This window comes from Xylaria bambusicola (assembly GCF_022495145.1).
Source record: "Xylaria bambusicola strain CBS 139988 unplaced genomic scaffold F5B22scaffold_4, whole genome shotgun sequence".
NCBI classification, from domain to species: domain Eukaryota; kingdom Fungi; phylum Ascomycota; class Sordariomycetes; order Xylariales; family Xylariaceae; genus Xylaria; species Xylaria bambusicola.
In genome coordinates this window covers 921,475-945,591 of record NW_025953557.1, presented here as the reverse complement: position 1 = coordinate 945,591, position 24,117 = coordinate 921,475, and the positions used below count along the sequence as shown (strand labels likewise).

At 50.4% G+C, this 24,117-nt stretch overlaps 3 protein-coding genes across 3 annotated transcripts; 1 reads left to right on the top strand and 2 right to left on the bottom strand.

Moving 5' to 3' along the window:
• The first annotated feature begins 4,853 nt into the window (after positions 1–4,853).
• F5B22DRAFT_349016 (uncharacterized protein) lies at positions 4,854–7,324 on the top strand. The gene is made up of 4 exons (XM_047970953.1): positions 4,854–5,379; positions 5,431–5,591; positions 5,647–6,023; positions 6,078–7,324. Exons 1-4 carry the CDS (start codon positions 5,096–5,098, stop codon positions 7,224–7,226), a joined length of 1,971 nt encoding a protein of 656 aa, XP_047834935.1. The 5' UTR covers positions 4,854–5,095; the 3' UTR covers positions 7,227–7,324.
• A 310-nt stretch (positions 7,325–7,634) lies between these two features.
• Positions 7,635–9,296, bottom strand: F5B22DRAFT_348951 (uncharacterized protein). Its single transcript, XM_047970952.1, has 2 exons — positions 8,880–9,296; positions 7,635–8,824 (listed from the first exon to the last, which is right to left on the bottom strand). The coding sequence occupies exons 1-2, from the start codon at positions 8,903–8,905 to the stop codon at positions 8,044–8,046; spliced, it is 807 nt and encodes a 268-aa protein (XP_047834934.1). The 5' UTR covers positions 8,906–9,296; the 3' UTR covers positions 7,635–8,043.
• A 1,793-nt stretch (positions 9,297–11,089) lies between these two features.
• Positions 11,090–13,396, bottom strand: F5B22DRAFT_642582 (uncharacterized protein; the record flags this gene model as incomplete). Its single annotated transcript, XM_047978144.1, has 3 exons — positions 11,090–11,882; positions 12,042–12,404; positions 12,513–13,396. The coding sequence occupies 3 exons, from the start codon at positions 13,394–13,396 to the stop codon at positions 11,090–11,092; spliced, it is 2,040 nt and encodes a 679-aa protein (XP_047834933.1).
• Between the last annotated feature and the right edge of the window lie 10,721 nt (positions 13,397–24,117).

The following is a 24,117-nucleotide window of genomic DNA, read 5'->3' as shown; positions in this document are numbered from 1 at the left end:
CAGGCTGGCGGTCGGCAGGGCTATCGTTGCGCAGCGAAGGCAGCGACAGCAGTGGAGGTAGAGTGGCGTTAGTAGGCGATTGAGGAAAAAAAAAACTACCTAGCTGGTGCACGTTCAGGCGGCACGGGTGCGCGAAATAGACTGGGAGCTGCCCCGGGCCTTAGTGCAGTTGGTGCTGACGAGACCCCTAGCGCCCAGGCGCGCGCTGGAGGTAGGTAGGTATGTATGTATGTAGGTAGGTTGTACCATAGGCGTCTATGGCTTTGGTTGAGGTCAAGCTACCCGGCCACCCTTCGATCTCGAAAGGGAAATTATCTGGGGCACCGCCATTTCTGCTCGCCTGTAGTTATTACCGTGGCTGTTATCCAGTGTTCCCAGGAAGCCCAGTTAAGTGCAAGGCGGTACCAGGCCGGTCAGTTGTGTAATACCTGATAACCGCCTCGGCTGACTTAGCCTGGCCTGGGTGTTCGGCCAAGTTGCTAACTAAGGTCCCGAGGGGTCTCTAGCCCTGTGCAGGCATGGTCGTTACCGTAGATAGTTGAAAAGAGATGATGGCTCATCAAGGCGCAGCAGCCTTTGATGCCAAAGCCGACGTCAACCGGGGCCTTTCCCTCCGAGCCTGAACTCTGTCATACTGCCATTTCGCAAGAATGAACAAGCCAGATAAACAAGCACGCAAGCAAAACCGAAAACCGGTGTCAGACGTTCTCGACATGCCCTCGCCGAAAACGCTTACTGCTCGGAGGCCGTTCTGACACAAATAAGCCAGGATGTTGGCGAGCAGTGTGGAATACACCACCAAGATCACTATCTACGAATCCACTTCGGACGACTCCCTCAGCTACCCTGTGTTCACTCGTCCGCTCGACACATCAGATTCCTGGCCAGTAATGGACCTTTCCTAATCCAGCGGCCACTCAGGTACTGTTGTGCCATAAGCCTTATAGCCGACCTCTTGAGTAAACCACATACTGGCTACCCTTCTTTGCCGGCAACCGAACGCTTTTTGTTCGCGTATAAATTAGCTACCCAATGTTCCAACCGCTGGCAGGCGTCTCAGCAGCAGCTGAGAAAACGATGTAGCCATGGTCACTTGTGCGCCAGCTACTGTATGTAGAGAAATAAAGAGATAGCCTTCCGCACCAGCAAATGCCGAAACTGGAAACTGGAAACTAGCAGGTTGCCCGTTGCCCAAAGTGCTTATCCTTCAAATGATTCGACTAACAACATGGATGCCTATCGCCTATAACATGCAAATAAAATAGGTATGGCTATTAGACGGTTCTTGCTTCAAGGCTAACTCAACCACATCTTCTCGGCAGAGACAGGTATCAAATCCTTCTTTTCAGAGTTTTGCGTTGTTGGACAGACTCAAAATGAGCTTTGCCAGTGACAAGGGGTAATGATGCTAGGGAAGGCCTAACGGAGAGAATACTGCTTTAATTATAGCCCAACGAGGCCCCGTTACTGCGAACTAGTTGGCGCTTGTGGTGGACTGGTGAAATGGACGTGTATCGACAAACGCATCATATAGGGTAGTTAGTAGGTATTTTTCTTCAGCATCCCGAGTAAATGTGACCCGATGGGAGGTTTCCGAAAGAATAAAGATCGTGGAGACACAAAATATCGCTTGACGTTGGGCAGAAGGTTGATCTCGACTCGCAGCGGTGGAGTGCACATAGGGGTGGCGACATAAGTCATAATGGAAAGTTTGGTTGGGTATCATCAATCAATCATGCTCAAGTCCATATCGATTGCTCAAATATATTTGTAGCGACCCACCCTGATATTGGTGCTCTCTCTCTGTGTCGCTCTTTCAGGATGTCTTGAGCTTCGTTATGCATTCGAAGGGTCGGATCTGAACGGAGGTGGCAAGACCAGGCGCGCAAAAATTGGCAATACAGAGGAGATGATCCAGCATCAGATCGCGCTGCGCGGCTCCTACCAAGGACGAGAATACATCAGAAAGATTTCAAGATGAGCTAGACAGACGCAAGCTTCCCAGATCGTCTGTGCGATGGCGGCAGATTGATCGATGGTGTAGGCTGTGGTGTGTGGTCGATTTGGAATGGGGCATGTCAAGGTCTGGGCTTGACTCAGCCTAGAACGGATGGGAAAGACCCAGGTGGTTTATAGTGCATATGGTTATAAGTAACGTGACAAGCGGTATTCTTCTACTGTAGTTATCAGTTGTATGTGCAAGTAAAGGGGCGGTGCACATGACGAATCGGGTATTGGCCATTCATGGATCTTGCTCTACTTCGTAATAATGGATGTTGCGACTGCGACCTACCCAGTCTATCATATGGTATTCCACCATTCTGATCTCCAACTCGGCGAGCAGTAGCATACCTTACGGTCTCGCATTCCTATTTCTCGAACACAAAGTGCCAGTTTCTACCGCTATTCACCGCTCTTATTCTCCAATAAGAACTTGGCACCTAAGTATACATGTTAGTGTTGTTGCGCAAAGACCTACTCAACAGAAAGTTCAGCCTAGATTAAGCCTCAACTAAGCTGGAGCCTCGTAGTTACCTCCTTCGAGTCGTCAAAAGGAATTCGCCTCGAAGTGGATGCTCCGGCTAGGACTCATTTCCGTTTAGGCCACTCGCTTTACGACTCAATAATGATCTATCATCTTCAATGATCATATACTTAGCATCTCCCTAGCAATGTTCAATCTTCGGCATACATTAGTCAGGCTCTTGACCCAAGGTTTCCTAAGCTTCAATGGCTTGGACTTGGCCGTGTACTGCAAGCCCCAGGCCTTCTCATTTCGGATGGTAATTGTTCCTGTCAGCTTCCGTTCAATACTTAAATTACGTGCATACTTACTGATCATGACTTACGTTTCCCGGTTGGGGTGAGTGGGAGGCCGCCTATCTTATGCTTGTTTGGGTAGGGATATCAGATCAAGATGGTAAAGGAAAAGGTTGGTCAATTTATTAGTCGTCTCAGCAAAGAATAGATGATATAAGTTTTCTCAACTGCTGCTACATCTAGTCCTTCTATATAGGCAGTCTATAAGATTCCATTCATACCCTACTGATATGTAACCGTTCAATAAAGATTAACCAACTTGGAGAAAAAGCTGGAATCAAGAGAAATTGAACGGCCGCACACCGTAGATAGTTCATCAAATCTCATGTTTGGTCAGCGGAGTAGAACATGGCTGGCTATGCTATCTGCTATATAGGAATCAAGGTAATGTAAGTAGATCTCTCTTCCCATCCGCTTGGCGACGAGGGTTTGTTTTTTCATATCATCTTAGGCCGGCCTTTAGTAGATATGATGTAAGTTGACTTTCATTTGGTAGGCTAATTAGTTTGCTGCCAGCAATATTTCTAGCCTCCTTGACACAGCGTATGCCTCAGGTTTCTAAGCACCTACTGGGAATTGTGGGAATCTAACCGGAACCCACATCCCCTTTTGGCCATTTCTGCTATGTAGCAACGATAGTGCTGCCTGCGTCTCCAGATATACTAGGCACAAGTAGAATGACTAGAAATGTGATGCTGCGTTATGTGCTGGAAGATTCCAGTTTGTTATGGCTTATTGTATGACACTTCTTGTTCTTCTATCTACTTATTTAAATCTTTACCGAGATCCATCCCATCCGTGTTCGGCTGGCCTGGTCTTCTTCGTAGCGACAGGTTATGTAATTGAAATCGAGACGACACGAGACGGGGAATACACTACGCATGGGGAAAGCATCTGGTAAGGGGCTTGATACCCATGATCCGTGACTGTTCTCAAAGACGTTTCTTCCGTCATGTCTCTGCCATCACCCGACTACAGGCCCACAGACAACAAGAACAAGAACAATGTGTCAAGGTTATTGCCGGTGGTCTAGGACAGTCTCTTGATGAAGGCTTGCTTGGAATCATGATTTCCATGCGCTTGGGCAATATGAACATACTTCGTAGCTTTACTGCGTGACGGGTTGTAGGTTTCTGTCACAAGTATACAACGACATAGAGGCAGTGCACGATATTTAATGTTCTTAGACCCAATAGTAACAGGGCAGATGAGTAACGTCGAGGCACTTGGCGAGTTGGTAATAGGATGCCAGGTCCACGTGCAGGTATCGCATAGTAGCGCAGGGGCCTAGGCCGGGGTCTGTTTGGGGTCGAGCTTCGGCATGTTTTATCCCCAGAGTGCCGGGCCCTGGGGCTAAGCCTCCTTTGGGGTAGCGCACCGGCCTGTCGAGGCTAGCTCTCTGGTTTTTTGTCTTATCAGAGCGCTCCTGGCTATGACGAAACTTGAAGCTGTTCCAGCTTTGCTTCATCGCCAACCCCAGCCACGCCTCCCGGTGTAGGAGCAGCTCTGGGCAGCATGGATGGCCATGGAGACTCTCCATGGAGTGCGCCGATTGGAAGCTACCGTCACTCGCAAGCGAACCTAGCCAGATCTCAGACTGTTCTCCTACCCTTGCGTTGACGAGGGTCTGCTGGCCGAATGGCGGCCCAAGCACCACCTCGTCTCTCTTCTGTGCCGTTGGCCCGTACGAAGTATGTGGGTGGACATGGCTTTGGACGAATTTATGTGTACATCGCAGACTTTACCCTCGCGGGAGCCTCCAACCAATAGCGAGCCCTTGTCTTTCGTGATAACTCGACCGGTTGGCCACTCGTGGGATGCAGCCATCCCTGCGTTCACCTCGACGCCGGACACTCTCTCGTCCGCGCGGGTCGGCTTGCGCTAAGTCCCTGGAGAAGCTCCTTGATCTGGTTCTGACCTGGCTTTCTCATTCGAGAGGCTGGCCATCGAGTGCAACTTTCTTTCCTACCGTTCGTTGGCAGGCGTTGCTCGTGGCGGGTACTACCACTGTTCGTTTCTATCTGCCTAGTTTCTTTCGTGCATCTGCTGGTTCAGGTATTGTTTGTCTAATTCATGGGCGGGCTCCTGATGTATCAACAATTCATTTCCAACCCGTAGTCCCTCATTATACCTTGCGTTCCTCTCGTCGGAAAGACCTCATTGCATCGACTGTTAGCGATTGTGAGATATCTCCCGCGTAGATGACTTGATCATCACAGCGAAATATCGTGGGCTCGACGCCGTCGCCTTGCCTTCTGCACAGTCGGGCATCAATATGCTTTCTTCGACGGAAAACTCCAATTCTTTTGGCCACTTCGGCAGCCAGTGGTCGAGAAACTCGAGTTGGGGGGATAATTCAAGCTTCTCACAGGCAGCCTACAATGGCAGTTCGACGTTTGGTGTCATTACCGAGCTGAAGTTCCAGGCTGCAAAATCGTCACGCCAGTCTACCATCATCCTTACAGCGTTCAACATCGTTTCCGCGGCGGCAACGGCAGCAGGGATCCTTTACAACAACTATCTGATTATGAAGAGATCACCGCTGAGGCGGAAACAACGGTATGTGCCCAATCCAGAGGCGCATCGTCCAAAAGCTAAACACCAGTTTAGGGTCAATATTTTTACGTGCGTTCGAGGTTCAGATGTATATCCTTTCATCCTTTCGGTAGCCATTGTTGTCCAAGGTATAATATTTGCTGTCTCGCAAGCTCAAGGTTTGGACAGCCTTTTCCAATCCGGATGCGCTTTGATATCACAATTCATGTGGCCTGGTGTGTTCTGCTCTGATTTACCTAGTTCTCCACCAGTAAGCTGACTACCTAACAGGAATTTTCATTGTACCCTATACACAACTCGTTTTCTCCGTCGAAACTGCCTTGCGAGCGCTCAAATCAGATCCATTCCCCCCGAGGGGCAAATGGACTGTGCCAATCTGCTTGACGATCGTTAAAATTGCATTGCTTGCCACCGGACTAGTCACTTTCTTTATTCGCGCGCCGAACATCTGTTTTGCTTCTCTCTTCTGGTTTGTGGCGAAATGGGCAGAAGGGGGCTTCGCGATCCTGATAGGCATTGCCATGATGATGGTGGCTTGCGCTGTAACAATATATCTTAAGCTCACGAGACATTCGATGATAGAGGACGAAGAAAGAGTTGGCGCTTCTCGGATGATCTACTACATCGTACTTGCGATCATCCCCAACGTAGGTGTTTATTGCTTATCATGACGTGAATGGACATTAGTTAACGAGCAATAGGTTTTGATGATCCCATTCTTTGGTTATCTATCTTTTGGAAATCCATTCGAAAATGGTGGCGGAACCGGATTGACGTTGTCAATGGTTTCTACAGTTGTCTCCAACGTGACTGGACTCATGACTGGCGGGCTCTACTTGTTCCTTCGATCCAGCACTATCGCTTGTATCACTCCGAAAAACAAGCTTGACGAATACGAGCGACGACAGGTAAACTATCAAGCTAGATTACGAAAACCTGGCGAGACGGATTTTAACAGTCATATCATGAAACCGGTAGCAGCGCCTCAGTGGCTACATGGTGCAGAGTCACAAGAGAAGCCAACAATACAAGATAGCAATAACTGCTATGAATCACAAGGCGGAACTTGGCCCATTGTTGCAGATGGCCCGAACCCTCTGAGATTAAACACAGCTTTCAAGCAAATGCCAGCCCTACGAAGTCCAACTGACACCCAAACACCATTATCCATGATGCCATCACGAAAACAATCAACAACATCGTACACACTGTTCCCAAATCAAAGCCTAGAAAGAGCGTCGAAAGTCTTGCTACCCGCCACGACGTACTCGCCTAACGCAGGCGAGAACTTAGGCAATGACTTTTATGGCATGCTTATACCACCGCCATCTATCCGGCAACCAGGGTTTCACCATCGACGTGAGTCCTCCATGGCCTCATCTGCAACAGTACAGATAGGTCTACGCCTTTCAAATGTCGAGGACGTGCGGCCAGCGACTGCCAGCACTGTTGGAGTACCTGAACGGACACATGACTTGGGCTGTCCTGAAAACCCGAAAATCGAGCTCATGAATAGGCCAGCTCCTCTATTAACCAGAGATAGCGTATCGTCGTCACCAATGTCGCAGCAATTTTTTAGACCAACCCAGCCGGAAAATGCAATGAAGAACTTGCCATCGGTCCCTCAAGACTCTCGAGTTGAAACAGAAAACGCACCCATTCTCAACCCGACTGTGTACAGTCCAAAAAGCCCTACCAAAGGAAAAGTTCCAAGTCCCAAAGGAGTGGGTTTTAATGTACCAACAAGAAGTGTTACCACGCCTGTTGAAACGATCGAAGTGAGAAGTCTAGTTTCTCACCCTAGCGGGGACCCTGTTGCTGGAGATGCAGACAGAACTAATTGGATATGAATGACGAATTATTGCGTCTTGGTTCCAGAGTATTAAGGCTACCTTGATACTTCTTCATCTCTTATATCGAGATTCTCGATTTAAATCATACCTATTATCCATTTACTTGGAACACTACCCATGTTTGGATGATCAGCCATGGATACTCGTTGCTGCAAAGGTAGCCATTATACGGCTATCCCGAGGCAGTCTCTACATGTGGGCAGGCGACTGTCACAATCATGATCTATTATTGTCTTTGACTATTTTCCTGTGTTCACTGGTTCCTTTACTGTCATTCTCATACCCAGGGCGTTTGGAGAAGGGAAGATCTAGCATGATAGGCGTCGATCAGAAAGGGGGAACTGCACATTTTGCTTCTACTCCCTTCGTCATTATTTTGCAGGGCGCAGCGCGTTGATAAATCATATAACCATGTGCCCTGCGTGTATGTTGAGTTTCTATTTATTATGTATTATGAGAATCGAGCTGAAAGATGTGGGTTAGATCTTTCTATCTAGGGACGATGAATGAGGGCTCGCAAGAGATAAAAAGGGAAGGCTGCAAGGACGGAGACAATTAAATCCTAGTTGCATACGACGGATGGCTATGCTTATTCTAGGAATTATAACTATCAAAAATGAAATCCATGATCAATGTTCCTCTTTTGGCATGAGACCAGTGCCATGAATGATATGCAATAAACATTGATACAATCGCATTCTCAGGAGAATGTTGCTAATAACGTATACACCTAAATAGAGCCTGGGAGGTAACACATTTACGATTTTCCATGGCTGTACGCTCCTCTCACCAATCGTCACTCTTGTGTGGGCCATCAATCAGTCTCGCCGCCATTACCATCCCCCACCTGTAACGCAGCCTTTTTCTCACGTTCTTTCTGCCTCCGCTTCAATTTCCGCTCCCGATTAAGACGCTTCTTCTTCTCCTGCAGATGCTGCTCCTTATCAAGGGCAGATGTCTTGACAGCCTCTTCACGCTCACATTTTTCTTTTTCTCGCACGCGTAGGAGGAGACGGTGCTTCTTGCCTGGGCGTGTTCGTTTCTTCTCTTTCAACTGCGCTATCGGCTCCTCTGATTTGGCTCTGGATTTAGACGGGACGGTTGAGCTGGAACCTGATATGATATGGATTACTCGCCATGGCTTTTCAAGGCCCCAGCGCCGCTTCTTCGCGTCTGCTAGCAGATACTCGGCGCTCACGGCAACGCTGCGGTATTCTGTTTCCTTCTCACGAGATGGTGCCGATGCGATGTAGTGAGAGCGCGGACGCGATGGCACCACGAAGCCGCCATCACCTTGGGCGGCAGGATCCTCGTCGTGCGTTAACACGACGGTGTGTGAGGGTGCTTCATCGCGAAAGAGACGAAAGACAAAGGCTTCTTCCTCTTTAGAAGCCTCTTGCGGATTTTCGTCATTTGCTCGGCCCACTTGCTGCCGTTGCGCCTTGGAGCCAGCTGTGAAGTTCAAGTTGAGTATACCTGACAGCTGTGCGTTGAGCCTTGCTCGCAGTGCCGACTCAACCTGTGGGTTGTGGCTCCTTTCTTCGTCAGATGAGGCCTCGTCTGAGGCTGAATCATTGATGTCCTCGCGACGAATGCTAAGGCCCGTGTCAGGTGGCTGCTTGGCAGTGGGAACTGTGGGCGGGGGCTCACCGTTTTGCTTGTGGAAGTGTGAACATGTTGTCAGAGTGGCGGCGAATGAGGGCGGATGACAGGCGGATGACAAGCTGAAGAAGGGTGTGTTTGGTGCGTGCGTGGCGTACCAACTAACCTACCACGAAGTACGAAGCAAGTCGTTGACCGTATTGCATGTGTAGTACATGTGTTTTACATCCATGTGTTCTCGATGTCGGCGATACAGTTGGTAAGTCGGACGCGGCGGTGCGACGGACAAGCTGGCAAGCTTACTGTGGGTCTGCCTGGCAAAGGCTCCGGCCGATAAAGTCGCTGCTGATAAAGATGCTGACCGTCAGTTTAGGCTTATCGTTTCCGCCCGGACTTCTTCACCTACCCTCAGTACCTACCTAAGAATAAGAAAAGAACCGACAAGCCATGAAGATCATGCTTTCGACTTTTCTTGCTACTCTAGGATCGTGCATCCTGTTATCATGAGATACCCCAGCTCACGCAATCCGCATCAGTGCCTCGTGTCCGCGTGCCAGCTCTCCATACTCTCTCTATACACGGCATAAGCGAGCGGGCCCTTGTATGCCAAGTGGCCAAACACCCACGTAACGACTGCTGTTGAGCATCCTCGCTACCTACATCTACTCACGATCACCAGCCCGCCGTGCCCGGCAATGGACTGCATGGCATGGCACTGCTGGAGATGCAAGGCAGCACGACGACTTTGGCTTGGCATGCGTAGCGCCTCCAACTAGCCAGCTGGGGCCAAGAAGGACAACCTGCTGGCTAAAGCTGTCTTTAGGGTGAGGATAAGAAAGGACTCAGCCGCAACCCATTCAGACACAGACAGACAAATAAGCCGTCTTGGTATGCTGTATGATGTCCGGCATAAAACCGCTAGCTACGTCAATGACTTGGAAATGGTTTTCTCTCCTCGTCTGAGAGACCACTGCTGTTAATACTCGCCATATAGCTCTCCGTCTTATGTTCCTTTCGACTTGTCTTACGGATATTAGGCCGCATCGGATAAAGACACTTAGCAGCCGCATTACGTGCGTGACTTGATTCACATAAAACCAAATCCCAGCCCAGCTTAGCCCACACTACCTTCATTCGAGGGCTTTTCACACAAGGGAAACACTAGACAGCAAACAGCAGCCTATGCAACGGGACGACTGATATGATGTAAATGGTAAGCCCCCCTCAATTTATAGTTGCCCTCTTCAATCGTTTGATTATGCCAAAATGTCGGTATGCCACCATGAGTCAACAAGATAAAGTCTTTCTGTTTACATTTGAACAATAGCGCGGGTATAGTAGGGGGTATCGTAGCTCGGATCTTCCGAATTTGATGTGGCAACGCGAAATGAGCAACAATAGTATGACAATGGCCAGGGGAATATCGAACGAATAATAATGGGAATGATCTGCGACTCGGAGAACAAACGACAACAATGACAAGATGACGACGCTGGCGACGCCGACATGTGACGAACGTCCAGATATGACAGAACCAACTCCGGATGCTTCCTCGATGCCCCAACCCCGTCTGAATCCCTTGTGTTTTGGTTAGATGGCGGTACGCGCTTATGAGAAATAAAAGTGAAATAAAAAATCCGTCTTCTGAAAAAGACCAAGTGGGAAGAAAAAAATAACAGAAAAGAAAACCCCCCACCCAAATGATTCTGGGAGAATGTCAAGGACAAAGAAAAGTTTCCAGCACCTCAGGGCATCCAAATCCCAACGATATCCTAAACGGTACAACCAACCAAATGGTCAAGCTGACACAGCCACAAAATTTACTCCGTCACTCCAAATCATCCAACTGTCGTTTCATACTATCATTTGAATCGTCCGTAAGGTCTGTTCATGTCGCCATAACGACATAAAGGAGTCCACGATTACCAATGTGTCTTCCTTTGCCTTCCTTCCTTCTTTTTTGTATGTTTTAATTCCCGGTTTTGTAGCAAAGTGCTACATATGCGATTGTCCCTTGGTTACTTCTCAGCCTCCTCGCTTCACCAAGTGTTGCAAAAACCGAGTCGAGAAACGGCCAGAAAATATTATACAGGCGACATATCCACCGAGTCGTTACAAATCAGCAAGAGAAGTCCCATTTCCCTGTTCCCATGCTTGTATTCCAAGACCCGGTGGCTAGTCAAACCCACCCGCAGACCCTGCAAGTGTAGGAAAATTGGAACAATGCTTTGCTTCGGCTACTAACTTTGCTGCTAGGGCTACGTTGGGCTCCAAGAGTAATTGTTTAAAGTCGGGGCATAGGTCCCTGGAGCACTTGGGTGCTCATTCTTGACTGATATCGAGTGACTGGTCTTATACTGGTCCGAGTATGTGTACGGCCTACTCTCATTGGCGGCTGTTCCACTATGGTACGCGTGCACCGTTGAGCTGCTAGTTTCACCCGCCGTCGTTGTCCAAGACGAGGTCGATGGGTAGTACTCGCGGGGCGGCGCATGTGCAACACCGGGGCCAGAACCGGTTGGCGCTCCACTTGTGGCTTCTGCACCACTGGTACCATATGTTGATGCCGCGTTATCGTATGTTGTCCCCTGCGGCGGGCCATATCGGTACTCAGATGTAGCGTCGTTGTTTAGCGAGCTGGTGCTCGGGACTGACTGGTGGCTTCCATGCCGCGGGCTCTTGGATGGCCGAGGGTTGGAGTCCACATAGCGTGGCACGCTGAGAGCATTGTGGTCCGCGCCGCTCGAACTTCCCAATGCTGGTGTGGGCACAGACATTTGGGATGGAGCTGATGTACCCGGAACATAGGCGTATTGCGTCCGGATTGGAGGGGGTGGTTGATCAGTAGCCGCTAGGGAGAGCTGCATCGACGGCATAGACGTTTGCAATGGAAGCTCCGGTGGCTCATGAGAATAGCCTGTCGCCCCAGCAGAGACCGGCATTTTCTGATACGGATCCGCCGGGATGGTGCTTGATGAATAGTTACCGGGTGCTGATGCTGGCAGCCCAGACATGGGAAGCTGGCTGGGTGGGTTCCAACTCGGGTATGAACTAGATCAGAATTGTTACTACCAGATTCACGAATCACGCTTCTTCCTCCGCGAATACTTCCTTAGGGTCTGTGTCACTATTATTTCGTGGAGAATTGGTGCAGCAGGTCATTCCCCTACCCCTATCTACCAAATTGAACTTAGAGAAGGGAATACTTACTTCGACCTCATAGTCATTGGGCTGCCGGGGATCTTGGAGGCATTAAAGGTAAAAGCCGACCTCGGCAGCTCAATACCGAGCCCCCTGAGCTTTGGGTCCTGCGGCTTCACTGCTAGAGGTCCAGCTACGATGCCCATACCCGTCTCAACGAGCGCCTGGCCGCGTGAACCGGCGCTTGACCCCAGAAGCGGGATTTCCTTTCGCGCCTGGAAGTTTCGTGGGCTGCGTCCCCTTACTACGATAGGTGCTGTGGTTGACTCCGCCAGGGCTACCTTAGTCCCATTGGCTAAGGAGCCCATGACCTTGAGATGCAGTACGAAATGCTGCTGTAGTTCTTTCCGTCGCCCGTTGTTTGCCGTTGCTCTATTATCATCCAATATTAGTAGTTGCACTACAAATGCTTTGTGTTGCTTCTTTTCTCTTCTCTCTGTTGGTAGCATCTTCAGAAAGAAGAACCTAAACATCACCTACATTCGAAATTGCAAGCGCCTCCAGCCGATTGGATATACGGCATACTCGCCCTCAGGTTCCTGTCCATCGTCTGGAAACGGAATCAATGGAAGTGATGGAGGTTCTTGGTCCGGCGTCTGTGGCAGCTCTGGTGAATTTGGCGGCGGTGTTTTCCAAGGGATTACAATAAGCCGCACGGGATGGCCATCAACAGATTCGATGGCAGAGATGGTGACCTCGGTGTTGTTTACGGGAACCGTTTCGCCTGTTTCAGCCAGAATTACAGACAACTGACCGCGTGGCGTGATGAGCGACCCGCTGATCTGGAATAGATTCCGCCGGTAGCATGTTAACTCTGGTTGAAGCATTGAGCCGTCGCCCGTGTTTGTGGGCATTTCAGACAGGAAGAACATGCCGTGCAACTGCGCAGACAGCTCTAGTTGCTGCATGCGCCCCCCTTGGTCCACGATAGTGTGCTTGTCTTGTACTCGCCTAAATGACAACAGCTTGTGGTCATGGTTCACCGACAGCTTTGAACCATCGTCCCGCAAGTCCTGGACAATCTCCTGGTACGGCGGGTGTGGAGGTGGTTGCTGTTGCTGTGCTGTTTGCGACTCACTGCCATGGTGCGGCCGCTTCAAGTTCGGATAGCTGTGGTGCTGTGTTAGTGAGGACTGGGGATATCTATCAAATGCGTCGGATTCATCCTGGGGGTAGCGTGGATAGTTGTATGGATGATCGATAGTGGGATGGCTGCTCCGAGGCCGTCCTGGATGTTGCGAAGAAGTTGTTGTCGCCGCCCCCGAATCCATGCTGTTCGGGAATCGTGTGGACAGAGAGACAGGGCCACCGCCGTAGTTCGACCAAAGACTACTGTGTGCTGGCTCTGGCTTCAAGTCTGCCATGGTCGCCGTTAACGTCGTTGTGGTGGACATGGGAACATATCTCCCAGTCTCGTCTTTCTCTATGAGTGTCTTCGTTGCGCGCGCCGTGCCGCAGCCACTGACTAATTCCAAATTCAGTCCTTAGTGTTGCCTTTCCTTTCCAACTTTCCAACGGTCAATGACAGACGATAGACGTGGGCATCAAAGTATATTCTGATAGTGTAACAAGTGGAAGAACAAAATGTCTCTATAGACTATCTGCTAACCATGGTATGATGATGGTGGTAGTGGTGATGATGTTGATAATGTTTACTTCGTGGGTGGGACAGGAAGGGGTCCTGCAGAGAGCCTTGTGTGGTTAGAATAGAGTGTGAGCTTGAAAAGGGTAAGGTTGCAGGCCGAAGTGTACTTGTATGAGATGGGAACCGCACGCGGTAGATGTTGCCTTGGGATGGGGGATATTTTGTGCAGATACAACGGCACGATCCACCGTCAAGGGGTAGTCAACCGTTGACGGATTCAAGGAGCCAAAGCCAGAGTCCAGGGGACGAGGTCCAGGTCGAGATCCAAAAGAAAGTGACAAGCGAATTTGGGGTCCGCGTTCAGAGGTTTTAGCACCATCTGCATGCCCAGTACAGTGTATATGCAGCTGGACTGGGAAGGAGACGGAGGTAATGGAGATCTGCTGGGGGGGCAGGGCAAGGTCCTCAACCACGAATTTGTGCCGGGACTTGGTGGCTACACGTACAGGCGGACTGCTAGGCCTGTAACATATAACCCGCGCCGGGATTATATCTCTCGAGGGCCTGTGACGGGTCAACCTGAGTTGACAAGAAGATGGACGAAGCAGGCAATACACTCCTTTCGTGTTGGTGTTTCCCAGCCGGGCCTCAACAAGCAACAGCTAGCCACCGACTCACAGACGTCCATAGCCTTACAGAGGAAAACATTGTCTCAGCCAACATGGAAAGGAAAGGTTATGGTACATGAACTATAGGCATTGTCTCTACTCGTGCCGGCAAGTGTCACTAGCAATAACCTTCATCGTCTGCCGACCCTAACGATACTGGCGCCACTAATTAGTGACACTATCGCGTAGTGCACAATGGTTCCCGCGGAGGCAAGACTCTCTAAACTACCTACACATACATAGTAGTCACTGTGGATAAGAGAGACGGCAGACAGGGCAGTGGAAAGAGGCAAAGTAGGTGGAGGGGGGGGGGACAGAGTAGGCAGGTAGGGAGGGCATGGATCTCTATGGAGGCAACGCACGAAGGGGGGGAGTCACCTTAACCTATCAACTACAACACAGCCCAGAACTACTCAGACGTCTTTGGAGTACATCCGTAACTACCTACATACTATCGTGTTATGTACTAGTATGGTCGCCCCCTCCACGGCCCTCTCTTTGTTACAGCTCTGGGTTCCGCCTCTCTTGATTCTGTCTCTCTGCCTCAGCCTTTGTCTCTGTTCTGTTGTTGCCTCGCGCCAGTATCGAGATGGACACTTTAGTGTAGGTATCGAGATGTATCTGCGCCCTGGCCCCCAAGACAAGGGACGATCTTGAACAAAGCTAGCAGCATCTAGCCTTGATCGGCTAGGTGAATAGGCCCGCTATTTCCTCAGGAGCCGTTGGGCATAAGTCCGCAACTATTGCGCGAGAAGGGAAAGGCGCGACGGCATGGGTATAGATGTACACTAGGCTACTTGGATATAAAATCGGTTCACAAGATTGCCAGCGACCAGGGGCTGCGGGGACCCCAGTAAGCTCGCTTCGCGCACAGAAAAAAGCAGGCCCATCCTGAGTCTGTGATGCGAATCACCCCTTGTATCTGGGTGAGGGACCTCGCCAGTTCTGGGCAAAACCACGCAGTATACACTCATAGTGAACTGTGTATACATACAATCATCATGCCTTGCTTAGTCTACCAGTGGCACCAAGTGCATAGTTACATGTAGAGGACAGGGCGCGAGGGAGGGTGGAGAAGGCCAGCGTATTCCGGTAGCCAGACAGTTGCTCACTCACCTGCAGGTAGTCAAGTACTTACACGTACATGTAGTGTAATTAAAGTCCTAGTCGTCGTTCAGAATGTTCCCATGTACGCTACTGTATGTAACAGAGCTAACGACGGCTTTGGCCCTCCATTAGTCTTTCGGCTGCCCGCCGAACGTACCAAGCTAACGAGTACCACAAATCATCGCGTACATAGTAATGCCGTATACCTACAATAAGGACTGTCTCTAGTAGCAGTACATATATACTAAGGAGTATGAGTAGTTGAAAGTGACACTACCGGTCCACTAGATAGATGGGGAACCTCGCTGCATCTACTAGTAGGTAGACTCGCCGAGGAGGACGAACACGAAGTCACCGTCCTGCTAGAGAGTTCTGCTCTGCACTAGTAGAGCAGAGAAAGGCGAGGCGAGGGTAACACAAGGACAAAAAGCGCCGAGAAGTAAGCGCTCAGTCATCGCAACTCAACTAGGTAGGTATCGCAAAACTCGGTCGCCGGCCCTGGCTGGCTGCCTGTCACGGTGCAGGCCAGCAGAGACCAAGAAAGGAAGACAAGATCGTGCAAAGAATGGCCCTCGTGTACATGTGAGTACCACTACCCGCAGGTATTATAGCAGGGAGGTGGTAATGTGAGTATACAACTCGTAGGAAGTACATCAGGTGGTGCTAGACAGGCTGCGTGTCCTACAGTACAGTACATGTGCTTATCATTCGTCTGGAATGAATGCATGATCTGTCTGGGTTGAGGGTTTGGTAGCAAGTAGCAGCAAGCAGCAGCAAGCAAGCAAGCAATCTAGAGAGGACGACCGAGAGGGACACACGAAGAGTCCCTGACGGGGACGAAATGCGGAAGATACAGATCACATCGCATTTTCTGATTCACTACATTCCCGATTAGGACCAGCGTTAGTAGTGGGCAGATCCACTCGACTGCTTGGACGACCCTGGCATACCCATCTCGGAGAGCCATCCAGGGCCATATACATTTTGGTGGAGGGTGATACAGCAGTAGCCACAGGTTCGCAGTCTTCCCTACACAGAGGAGATGCGCGTCCGCATGCTGTACCGCAATGGGGGGCCGGGGGGAGGGGGGGAGGCAAGAGAGGGAAGAGTAGAGACAGCCGGACGCAGCCAGTTCGAAAGGCAGGCATATCGCGGCGTCTCCCAACCCTCGCTGGCCACTCGAGGTGATGGATGATGGGTTCTTCGATGGGCAAGCCCCGTCGTCGGTGCACCAGCACGACCAGCGCTCACTCACTGGCACAAAAGCCGTTTCTTGTCATAGGCCATCGTATCTGATTGGAAGAAATTGTGACGAAAAACGAACCAATATTTCTCCTGGCTTGCTTGAACACCATCCACTTTTTTTATGCCGGTACCATGTAGTGAATAACTTGCAGAAAAAGATGTCGAGTTGGTGGCTTATCAAGCACCCTAAGTACAGACTCACATATACGGTATCTACAGTAAGTTCTGTTTTTGTGGCATGGCATACTTGCCCTACACAAACGGCGCTCCCATTCCCTTGCTCCGATGCGCATCGCAAACCACATGACGTTGGGGCTACAGGTTGATAACCGCCTACCTATGGTGTGTTAAGTGGGATGTCCACCATGCTTGGCGTGTCTTCCGTCTGCTCAGTAATATCTAATCAACTGTCTGTCTGTCTGTCTGCCTGCCTGTCCGCAATTCACAGGCATGTGCATTCGTCTAGGTATCAGGCGCAGCAGCAATATCCTGAGTGGGCTAATAGAGATCTGGAGGCCGTACCAAAATAGAAACCCAGGTTGCCAATAGGTAGGTTATGTAGCAAAATATATTAGATGTGGCTGCCGGCCGGTCTGATGAGACCACCCCCCTCTCAAATCTCTCCAGACAGACTACCCTCACTGGCGGGCAGTTACACTAGGTGGTCTAGTGATGCAGAACCGAGGAATCCAGATGGGGACACGAATGGGATGGATGGATGGATGAGTAGGCAGAATGACTTATGGCAGCACAGGCCGTTCGAGCGCGGCACCACGGTATATAGTAGTTTGTCTTGCTCTTTCATCTCCACATTACTGTGACACCGTTTCGTTTCCGGACTCTGTGGCGTGTCAAGTGTTGTTGCACAGCACTAACGGCAGTTTCAACGTCAAGGGAAAGGGAGGGAGACCAAAAAGAAACCCTTCACCACGTCGCTAAGGCGGGAGCTAGACCTTTGCTGCATGTCTCTCTCTCTCTCTCTCTCTTGTCTTCAACCAACTGAGAGCCGAATGGTTGGCTTCCAAAAGAGAGTTGAGTGCCTCTTCCGAAACTACTGTATGAAAAGGCCACATGGCTTGGTTACTTCAAGCCGCCCGTCAACGTAGTCTCGTCCTCCTTCTTTGATGGTGCCTGTTGGGAGGCTTGGTCCTGCATCGCGCGCTACTAGATCCGTATAAGTAGGCTGTTCCTGAAATTCGCAGCTGCATGGGCAAATTACTAGGTATGCACTCCGAATCTTGATCCCCTAGCCAGATCGAAGCCCATGATGACCCGGGTGGATACCAGTATGCGCTTCTCATCACAGTAGATAGGTCAAAGCTCATGGACCCTTCATCTTGATGCGCGATATTGTATTCCATACTATAGTACTTGCTCACAAGAAGTCTGGCCCCAGAACTGCAGGCAACCCCAGGCATTCATGGTGAAAGGCCCTTGGTACTATTATTGAGACTGCTTTTATATCCGGAGGAATTGTCTAAGTAGGATCACAGCGGGATTCGTGTCCAGATTCGCTCTGGTGGTCACCGAGTAGCTACCTACCTAGTTGACCATATTCTAATTACCTTGCGCGGGAAACAACACCATCACAAGATCTCGTAATCCCAACCAGGGCTTGACCACACTGGGTGACAATAAGCAGTGTACTACACAATAGCAGTCAACCTACATGCAAGAACAGTCCATAAACTACTTGGGGTATCAAATCTGGTGAAACTTTGCGGGACCCAGATTTTGGGCCGCGTTGTGGCGTTACGAGTCGCGGAGCTCTGGGCTAACACAAGTTGCTCTTTTGATACACGACAGTCCCAGACTGAAATCAGTACATACATAGTAACTTTCGCAGGGGATCGGGAAACGGATGCGCTTCCTGAGATCAGTGAGAGACTGGGAGTGGACACTAGACGCGAGAACGTAACCTCAAATCCAGAAACAAGGATCGTGTGCCTGCGCCGCGCTATATTGGCGACACTAGCACGCGGGAGCTGAAGGATCTTGCCGTTCTAGGCCGCTGCTTCAGTCTTGTCCATCGCGCAAGGCTCTGCTTAGACATGAAATTGTAACTCGGTAGGAGCTGTCGATGGATGGGTATGATCTAAAGGATCCTCAAGTAACGGGACTTAAAGGACTTGGGGGGCAATACGACGATGTCGCGGCTCACTCATTGGACAACTTGCACGCAGGAGGGGCTCAACAGAAGCACGGCCAAGCTGCTTCGGCCATCGACTGGCAATCGGTGTTTCTGTTTACTCGTGTCGCTGGTAGCGGGAGGTGACGAAACTGCGCTTGCGTAGCCTTGTCTTAGTCTATCCGACAGATACCATCGGATCGTCTTGTGTCGGCCTTTCATGTCTGTACTGTGCTGTTCTCCGCGCGCATAATAATCCTTCTGTCCAACCTAGCCGTCCGTTCATGATTCCTTTGAACATACATACCTATCCGTTCATATCCATACCCTGTCTCTGCCCTGTCTTCGTGCCGAAGCCCGTTCCCCATTCCCCGTTCCCCGTACGGGGTCGAGAGCGGTGGTAACGTAACTCCTGTCACTTATCATTACTAGACACCCCGCGGAGCAGCAAAGAGACTTGACCTACCAAGCAGCGAGTCTGACTGAGTAATGGGCATCCCAACGCCCGCATGTACCTCCCATGTATCGTCCTGTTTCAAGCAATGTTGGCCGACCTGTGGATCCCATCTCGACGAAGATCAGTGACTCCGTTGCCCGCTTAGCTCGATCTAGCGATGCTTGTTCCTCCCATATGTGATTAGCTTATTGGCAACCGCCGGCATATGTGCCAAGCTTCGCAGAGGTTGACCCCCTCGACCACCCCTACAGAACCCTAGTGAATGGGGTCTTGCAAATTAATTGTCATTGGTTCTAGCCAGCATCGCTCAGGATGTTTACGGAATAAACAAGGGTCCTTATCGAATCAGAGCGGACGATGACGCGCCATTTTCTGTACATCACCGTCTGTGCCGCCTTAAAGCACCAGGCGATCTCTTTCCGCATCCACGCCGTATTATATCACGCTGTACACTTACTCTGCCATGTTGGATTAAGTGTACCTAGTCAGGTATTTTTTACGCGCTAGCGTTTATGGATCCTGCGAAGAAGTATCTTTCGAGAATTCGCTTCGAGGTACTTACGCTTGATCCTAGTCTTACGTGACCGCGGTAAACCACCCTCTGCCCCATCAGGGCCCGTAAATACAAGTCTAGGTACACTTATTATCCTTGCATGTGAGTACTTACCTACTATTAGTGTCTACCATCCCTGCTGCCTACCGTGCTGCTACTTCTTGACAGCAAGTACCTAAATACTTTAAGTGAACTGGACGCCGGGGTTCTGGTCAGGTAATAGTACCATACAGTTGCTGTAGTGGAGGGACCACGTACATTATTAACCATTGAGTAAGAAACCACTGGGGCTGCTGGGATGACGCAACTCGAGCGAGCAGTAGCTCAAGGCATACTGGTATACAGTACTACATACATAGTACCGTACTATACCTACTCGCCTGCTTCTTAGGCAGACTTGAGCTCGCTCATTGCTCGAAGCGGCGGGGCTGTAGTGCAAGGAACGACCATGTCTCTTGCAGAGGTTGCTGCTCGGATAGTCCAGCATTGATTGCAAGTAGTAAGTAAGTAGTGTACACCACGCTGCTGCGGTAATAAGGTATCCATCAGTCCGTGATGACAAGGGGTTGTGCGGGCTATCTATTAGTCTTGGCTGCTCTACCGAAGTTGCCAGCATGCAAAACAATGTACATGGTAGCTACGTGCGATTCCCCAGCAGCGACGGATTCCTCCTCACGGATTCAACAGGAGGCCGCGCAGCGATCCAAGATCTAGTGCAAGAGGATCAACCAAAACGACCCCAGCGATGTACGATGTACGATGTATACATGTATGATGTAGGTATCAGGCACACAGCACCAAACCTTCATAATACCGAGAGACTTCCGCGACAGCTTGGTATCCCAATTTAGAAGATACGGTATATGTTGAGGGCTGTGTAAGGGGTCGTCGCCCCCGCGCTCCAGGTTTGCTTTGAAATGTAATGCCTAGCTTCATCATCGTAAGTAAGTAGGGGAGAACTTCAAAGGAGCTAGCAGCTGATTCCCGACTGTAGGCACATGCCGACATCATGCTCCATGCGTATGCGTATGCGTTCCCGTACAAATGCACCGAGTTAGTCAATTCAAGTTTGAGTAATCATCCACCGGTACCACACTACCTATTTACATACCCGGGCTAGCTTCAAGCCTTACTCGGAATGATACGTGCTTGACCTGTACAGTGACGAGTGATACAATTTAGCGACGGCTTCTTTCATTAGGCGCCGTTGATGACACTCCAGCACGTTGACAAGTTGTGCCTGACAGGTCTCCAGCAGCAACACGCTCCACAAGAAGAAAAAAAAATATAGGGTACAGACACCTCGTCGCTAGCGCTCGCGAGTCAGACCACAATCCCATGCCAGATCAGGGGGCCCGAAAAGCAGCCCATGGGAGGATGAGCCGACACGGGGCCATGCATGTCACCTAGCCAGGGCCCCTTCAACACTAACCTTAAACGAGGAGGAATCGCAATGTACTCCCTGTATGGTACTTTTCCGCAAGTCACCAGAGCTACCTAAGTACTCGCTATCATGACCGGTGTCTCATTCCCGCGGTGTATAGCGTATATGTACGCAGAGAGAGAGAGGTACGAGGGTATGGCCATAGCCGAGAGCCTCGCGAAGGCGACGACGAGACCAAGAGGCGAAGCCAATGGTCGATACCGACAACTACACAAAGCCCCGGTCTCTGGTCACGCGAACTACGCGCAGTAGAGTCGATACAAGCATTATCATGAGCAACAGAAGCAACGTACTTCGAGGTTGTGGGAGACCAAACGGGTAATAACCAAAGACAATAACACATGCCTGCGCAAGCTTACGATCTATCGAGGGTGGACACAAAGCCTATCGACAAAAGGGGCCACTCATACCTCAAGAAATATATTACTATCTTGCCTCTCGAATGCCCTGCGCCCAGTCAAGAAGGCGTGCTAGCTGCTATCTACCTACAGTAAGTAGATAATTACTGTATATAAGCCTATATGGCCGTTTTTAATGGGCCGGGATGGACATCAGACCCCCTCTTCGAGGCCCCTTAGCCCCTCCAGACCCCTCCATGCCCTCCTCTGCCCTCCATTACGGCAGATCACGTTGACGAAAGAAGGGTGCTCCCGAAGCGCATAAGGTTATGGAGGGATGTAGGCTTCGTGATAATCCTTTCTGGTCGCGGCCACTATCTACCCGCAATGCGCAACAGCGATGAATGACTTTCCGGAAAGGGCGTTTGGGAACCTGTACCCGTTTCACAAATGATCATCGTGACGGCAGCCTATGTGCATGCGGCGGTGATGTCGAGTGGAGGCTGGCCCTCCTCTATCCCCTCACATGCCCACCATCGTTGGCTCGAGCGGATGAGGGCTATCTAGGAAGACTTGGCTACCGGCCTACTAAATACGTAGTCAACTTCACTGTCCCGCTTCTAAGTAAAGAAACAAGCCCATAAGCGATCTATATACTGTAGTAGTAATAACGGGTAGATCGTTCATTACCTCCCTGGGTAGCAGTGAGACGCAGCCTTATCCTCTCTAGGAGACGAAGGTTGTAGTCCAACCCCAGATTCTTTTCCCGCCTCTGTGGATTTGGATGCTCCTATACCGCCTCGCTCAGGCTAGCTCGAAGAGACAGTGCTTTATCCAGCGCTTCGATTCGTTTATCCGGTGTTCCAGAAGCTCGTATTGTAACCTACCGACAGGTGCCTGCTTTACCCCAATCGCCAGGTTGGTTGATTCTCCCATCCGTGTATACCATGTATGTAAAGACTACGTACATACATACGCTACCTGGTGACCCAGCGCCACCAGCGGAGATTCCCGCGACTGAGGAGGTCAATGTCGCACATGCATATTGGATGGTGACTTACGACAGGCGCATACTGTACATACCTACCTAGTACAGCAAGCGAAATGCGAGAAGCAGTCTGTCCAAGGTGGGCATGATCGCGAAAGCATTAAAGAAAAACTTGACCACACCGAACCAATCAGGCTTTGCGATGCCAATCACATGAGCGGTTCATAGAGCTCGAGACGGCGAAATCCAGGACGTGGAAAGGAAATTGAAAGAGAAAAAAAAAAAGACACCCTCCCGAAAAAAACGCGATAATAGTATCTGAATGTAGAAGACTTGGTTGTAAATCAAAACTGTTGCACTCATAACCAGGCGAGCCGTGGTCGGCTCTAAAGAGCTGAGCATCCAAGAAAAGACATAGGGCGTTTATTCGGCCCCCACGAACCGTGAATTGGGTAATATTGGCTCATCTACAATGTGCCCAGCCATGGCCACAGCCTGCCGAACACATAGAGAAACGAGACAGAGAAAAAAAAAGAGGCTTGTGGATGGTACATACGCATGCTAGGTACACTACACACTACAGCACTAACCTCGAGAAGACTTTGCCATCCTGCATCGTTGTTTTAGCCTGGAAGGGCCGAATGCAGGGCCGGATATATTGTCCCGACCAATCCCCACAAGGCATCCGCACACACTCGGGGTACGTAGTGCGCAACTCCAACGAGGTTACTACAGTAAGTATGCACAAGAAGGGGGGGGGGGAGGGAGAGAAATACTAAGTCAAAAACTTTGAAGCTGATATCTGGCGGTTTTGCTGAGATATGCCATCTACTTAGTACTTGCTTCGAGCAGGAAGTCAGCGACAGCCTAGCAAGAGTACCCTGTCCAGCCATATCTCTTTTCAAGCATGTCGTGCAGGGGAGCAATTGCCCGTCAGCGCAGAGCGACGGTTTGTGACGAATCAAAGTCGCGTGCAGGGTGGAAGAGGACGAAATAGGTCGTGGAGGGACTGGACTAGGACAGAATGGAAAAGGACCACGCATGCTCTTTCGAGGTAGCAGCCTCCAACGCCGCTCTCGTCAGCAGCCCGCAGGCGTTGGATGAATGGGTGGCTTGGATATATGGATGGGTACGATGGGGTGGGTGGCCGAGGTGGAAAACCCCCCCCTTGTTCAACCCACATCGACCTCTCTCTGTTCTAAGACAGAAATAGATAGTGTGCGAGATGGTGGTGTGTATCTACCACTGAACTGCGTCCATGTACACACAGTACCTACCCAGGTAGTCGAGGGAGTGTAGGCAGGGGGGCCCGCAAGATGGGATCACGGCACATATCTGTAATCGCACACCCCCCTCCCAAGTCGGCACTCGCTCACCAGAATCTGCACATCATGTACCATTTCTAGTGTCAAAGCTCAGGCTGACAACATCCAGGTGACGTTGTTGCCGTTGTAATACTACTTGGCTACCGCCGCCGCCGCCGTTGCAATCCGAAGATATGTCTGCCTTCAACTCCACGTGTAGATGTCCGTGTAGTGTTCTTCAATCCTGTACCATCTGTTCGTTCTTCGC